This window comes from Cannabis sativa, chromosome 3 (genome assembly GCF_029168945.1).
Source record: "Cannabis sativa cultivar Pink pepper isolate KNU-18-1 chromosome 3, ASM2916894v1, whole genome shotgun sequence".
Lineage (NCBI taxonomy): Eukaryota > Viridiplantae > Streptophyta > Magnoliopsida > Rosales > Cannabaceae > Cannabis > Cannabis sativa.
Genome location: NC_083603.1, coordinates 3,260,848 through 3,266,451, shown reverse-complemented (window position 1 = coordinate 3,266,451; position 5,604 = coordinate 3,260,848). Strand labels below are relative to the sequence as shown.

The 5,604-nt window shown below is 28.2% G+C and overlaps 1 protein-coding gene across 1 annotated transcript; it reads left to right on the top strand.

Annotated features, from left to right (window-relative positions):
- The first annotated feature begins 2,755 nt into the window (after positions 1–2,755).
- Positions 2,756–5,026, top strand: LOC115709954 (large ribosomal subunit protein eL13z). Its single transcript, XM_030638229.2, has 5 exons — positions 2,756–2,910; positions 3,615–3,735; positions 3,837–3,970; positions 4,360–4,518; positions 4,611–5,026. The coding sequence occupies exons 2-5, from the start codon at positions 3,627–3,629 to the stop codon at positions 4,830–4,832; spliced, it is 624 nt and encodes a 207-aa protein (XP_030494089.1). The 5' UTR covers positions 2,756–2,910; positions 3,615–3,626; the 3' UTR covers positions 4,833–5,026.
- The last annotated feature ends 578 nt before the right edge of the window (positions 5,027–5,604 follow it).

The following is a 5,604-nucleotide window of genomic DNA, read 5'->3' as shown; positions in this document are numbered from 1 at the left end:
TTTAAATTAGAATATATAAAATTTAAAATTATGATACAAATAATACTCCATAAAGTTTGCAATAATAATATTTATAAAAAATTTGTTATAAAAATGGTTATAATTTTTTGAAAAATAATGTTAAGAAATAGAGAATCTGATTTGTTATTAACAAAGAAGAATCTCTGATTAGTAATTTTTATAAAATTTAAAGTTCAAAATAGTATTTATTTCTAAAAACTAATTTTCTCATTAAAATGTTAAATGATTTTATCCATAAATACGTGACCTAATTTATTATTTAGTTGCTTTCACATAAAAAAATTAATCAACTATTATTAAAATCTGAAACTTACACAAAATATCTAAAATTACACTTTATATATGTATATAGGGACATGATTTTGTCCCGTGATTGTACTTTCACGGAATATATTCCGTGATGTACGACAACCGTTAGATGAGTAAGTTATTTGATCTGAGGGCTTAGATTGATCTAGGGGTAATTAGAGTTAAAAAATAATAACGTACCCTGACACTCATCTAATGTACCCTGACACTCATCTAATGTATCACAGAAAACATTCCGTAAAAGTATATCACGGGACAAAATCGTGTCCCTATGTATATATCTATTCTATATATATAAAGTGTGCCTATATAACTAAATTCTTGGTTTATGAGAAATTCATGGGTGTGACTTTTTATTTATATTTAATAAAATAATAAAATATTATTTATATATAATAAAATAATAAAATAGAAATTTAAACTGATATTTGATATTTGAAATGATATTATTTATATATATACAATATTATATATTGTTCTCATGTGATATTATTTAAACCATAAATTTACTATCCTATTTTGAATTTAATTAAAAATCTAATTTCTAAATTTTCTCTATTACTATACTATTTTGAATTTAATTAACAACAATAAAATATATGTACGTATATTTTTCATTTTTTTAATATAAATTTTCTATATACATATATATTTATACAAAAAAAAAATAGAGATAAAAAATAGTAGTGAAGAGATCCAAAAAATTTCACATAAGCTTCAAACACACTCTAAAAAAAGTATCATTTATAATTCTATGTGTAACTAATTTATTTGTTTATTTGGATGATTTTAGTCTATATATCTCAAATTATACTTTTTAATTTTTATAATTCGGTTATAGCAAGTAAGAATATTTGGGTTGATGTAATCATAACAGTATATATATAGCTTTATTAGTTGAGCATGAATTGTCCATTTGATTTTGTTTTAAGTTTAGATTTTACAATTGTATTTGAATACTTAGCTATATATATGTGGATCTTGAATTTATGGGGTTAATTTGTTGAAAATATATGTTTACTGATTTGCTCAAAATAAATATACATAAACACATATATTTTGTTGAATCCAAATATACATAAACACATATATTTTGTTGAATCTATCATGGAGTGCTATGAGATTGATGAGAGGCTTCAAGAGAAGAATGATATTAAGATAAATTTGGAGAGCATTGCTTTGTTATAATATTATTTGGAAGCTATCATATTTCTTGTTTTTTATATTCTTTCTTTCATATGTCCAGTTATATGCCTGCTACCCTTATTCTTTATAATTTTATTATTACCGGCTCGAGTTAAGTGTCCATAGTAAGTGTGTAGCATTATTATTTTTTAAATATATTTCAAGCTAATCTCCATTCTCCTCTTCAATTTCTGTAAATTTTAAATTTGACTTTTCACTATTGATTTTCAAATAACCCCACACATTAAAATTAGTTTTTAAATCATTTTAAAGTATATGATTATTTATTGAATCTTTCTTAATTAAATTATGGAACACATAACATAAAACTAAATATACGTGTCTTGCACGTAACTTTCTTCTAGTATATATATATATATTTATAGAATCTTTTTTAATTTTTTTTTATAGGTTTTTAACTTGTATTTTTTTTCAAATAAAAAAAAATCACGTTAATTTCTTGTATCGGCAACAGAAAAATAACCCACGATAAACTTGTAAAAAGAAAAGGGTGTTTACACATTTGGTACATTGTATTTTATCTAAATACAAATTAGGTACCCTTGTTTTCAATAATTTTTATTTGATATCCTGTATTTTAAAATCATACATATTTGGTACCTTAAATTCAATTTTTTTTTTTGAATAAATTAATCAATACAATCAAATTATCTAAAATTTTATAAATTTTGAATTCAAATTTAATTATATGATTACATATAATTGAGATTTTTTAGTTAATTCGAAAAAATTATATTAATTAAATTTTACTTTAGGGTACTAAATATGTACAATTTGAAAATATGAGTTACCAATTAAGTATTATTGAAAACATAGGATACCAAATATATATTTTTTTTAATGAAATCATAAGGTTTAAATGTATTATTGAGGTTAGCTCAAGTAGCCATAGGTGAGTGTGTGTCTTGGAGATCCTGGGTTCAAGTCCCATTAAAAAAATTTAAATTCGTAAAATTGTAAGTCAATATTTTTGTAAAATATTTCTCATTTTTTGGTATTTACGAAAATATCCCTATAAAAAATCATTCTAAGTTTTTCATGAAAAAAAAAACAGAATAACAACTCTCCATATTTTAAAAAAAAAAAATTAAATAAAATCCATAAAAAGGTAAAAATAGACAATAAGTCCGTATTTTTATAAATTTTTTATCATTTTGGGTATTTTTATGAAAATATCCCTCAGAATGAACTTTTTTATTTTATTTCTATTTTGGGCCTATATGGGCCTCTATAGCCCATTAGGCCCACAAACATTAGAAACCCTAAAAGTAAAAGCTTGGTTTTGTTTTAAACCCTAAATACAGACTAAGCTCAGAGACAGAGCTCTGTGCCGCCTCATTCTCACTCTCAATCCATTCTCTTCTCCGGACAAAGGTAACTAATTCTTGTTTATAATTATATATCTATATATGTATGTGCATTTTTATATATTTGAGTATATATATTTATGTATATATGTTTATATTGATCTACGGCATAGAATAGTACAAGCTTAAGGTTCGAACTTATCTAATTACTGAATTTAGAGAAAATTTGAAATGAAAAATTATGATTTCAAGGGGAAAATGGATTATTAGTTTATTTTTAGTCTATTGTATTTATATTTCAGTGATTTGATGATATATTTATGTGTTAATATTACTTAATATATCTAATTTCTTTTTATTTATTGAACATGATTCAATCAAAAAAATCTGAAATTAGAGAAAATTTGAAATGAAAAATTATGATTTTCAAGGGGAAAATGGATTATTAGTTTATTTTTAGTCTATTGTATTTATATTTTAGTGATTTGATGATATAATTATGTGTTGATATTACTTAATATACCAAATTATGTTTTTGTTTATTGGATTCAGAAGCAACTTTTCTGGTTTGTTTGGTTTTAGTTAATCAAATTCTTTTGAATATGGACTTTTGTGAATTTCATTTATTGATTATTAGATATGAGAAGTGTTTTAGGATTCATTGGTGGGTTTTTATGAACATGGGCTATTGTGAACTTTATTTATTGGTTATTAGAAATGAGAAGTTTTATAGGATCTAGTTCTGATTCATTGGTGGGTTTTTTTTTGTAGGTAAGGTAAGCCATGGTGAAGCACAACAATGTTATTCCTAATGGACATTTCAAGAAGCATTGGCAGAACTATGTCAAGACATGGTTTAACCAACCTGCTAGGAAGACCCGAAGAAGGATTGGTGAGTTACTCTTTTTCTACTTGGTTTGGTTTAGTGAAGTTCGATTTGAGTTGTCTTATTGATACATTTATTTGTGTTTATTATAAAATTATTATGATCAGCTCGTCAGAAGAAGGCTGTGAAGATTTTCCCTAGGCCTACTGCTGGACCCCTTCGCCCAGTTGTCCATGGACAAACTTTGAAGTACAACATGAAGGTTCGGGCTGGCAGGGGCTTCTCACTGGAAGAACTCAAGGTAGGTTGTTTTGGGATTATGATAATTTCATACCAACAATTACTAAATTTTTTTTATTTTGTTTTATGGCTTTCATTGTTCTGTTAAGTTTAAATTGTGCAAATATGGAAAAAGTGGTGTCTGTGTGTGTTCTTATGTTTCTGATCATATTTTCTATATGCAAAATATTTTGAGGATGAAGAAGATGATAATTGTTTTGGTTTTTACTTAATGATTTGAATGTATTTTCCATGGTTTGGTCTGGATTCAATGCTGTGTTCCTTTGCGAAATTATGAATCTTTTTACAATACGGGTTCATAGTTTCTCAGCATATTTTAAGCGGGACACTGAGATGGATTGCTAAGGCTACAAGTTTTTGATGTATAGGGTTTGTTGTTTTGCTTTCCAGGCTGCTGGAATTCCAAAGAAGCTTGCTCCCACCATTGGAATCTCAGTGGATCACCGCCGTAGGAACAGATCCTTGGAGGGTCTACAATCTAATGTTCAAAGGCTTAAGACATACAAAGCCAAACTTGTTGTCTTCCCAAGACGTGCCCGCAAGTTCAAGGTAAAGATAGTCTTTTTTTCGTATTCATTAGGTTGTAGCAGTAACCATGTTTATGATTATGTTATCTCATCTTTTACTCGTTTGCTTTTTAGGCTGGAGACTCAGCTCCAGAGGAGTTAGCCAATGCTACCCAAGTCCAAGGCGAGTTCTTGCCTATTGCTCGGGAGAAGCCAGCATTTGAACTTGTTAAGATTACCGATGACATGAAGTCATTCAAGGCTTACAACAAGCTCAGGTTGGAGCGTACAAACGCACGCCATCTTGGTGCTCGGTTGAAGAGGGCTGCAGAGGCCGAAAAGGAAGAGAAGAAGTAGAGAGTTTCGGGTTTATTCCGAAGAATTTTGTGTTTTTGGGTTGGACCCTATTTTCTGAACTATATAGATTTTGTTGTTCTGTGATCTTAAGCTAAGATTGAAGATTTTTCTATTAATTTTATGGTTGCATTACTGATTGGACTTTTGGTAAATTCATTTTATTATCAAACCACTGCTGAATCAGTTTTTTATTATTACTTGCTCTTTAGTTTAAATTTTTATCACAAAGAATGATAAATGAGAAAACATCAAATTATAAAATCAAGTAGTTTTCTATTTTTAAGATCTTGTGTAAAGGTAGAGATAAGTGATCAATTTGTCAAATTGAGGCTAAAATCAAAGAGTTAGTACATATTTTTGTGTGAATTGCAATGAATACTTTCATTAAACAATAACTTGATTTAACTACTATATAGTATATAGGTAACAATTCATAGTATGGCTTCAAATCAAGTTCTCTAGCTAAGTAATTGGCAACCTTATTTTTGGTTGAGTAATATTATTACTGTAACGTCCCCGCTTCAAGCCTCCATTGGGCCCTTACACCCACGGACTAATGGCTCTTATACACGAGTACGCCACTCTGGCTGCTTCCTGGATTGATGACTGACCCTACAGACCAACACGAGTGTTTTCAGCATGCTTTGTCCTCACTCGCACGCATCCTGAGAAAACTTCCCAGGAGGTCACCCATCCTTGAAATTGCTCCAGGCCAAGCACGCTTAACTGTGGAGTTCTTTCGAGATGGGCTACCGAAAAACAAGATGCACCT

What these genes read in the sequence shown, in the direction of transcription:
- LOC115709954 (XM_030638229.2), top strand. Translation starts at nt 3,627, where the DNA reads ATGGTGAAGCACAACAATGTTATTCCTAATGGACATTTCAAGAAGCAT. An exon ending in GAAGACCCGAAGAAGGATTG is followed by an intron (nt 3,736 to 3,836) that starts GTGAGTTACTCT and finishes TATTATGATCAG; the next exon opens with CTCGTCAGAAGAAGGCTGTG. An exon ending in GACGTGCCCGCAAGTTCAAG is followed by an intron (nt 4,519 to 4,610) that starts GTAAAGATAGTC and finishes TTTGCTTTTTAG; the next exon opens with GCTGGAGACTCAGCTCCAGA.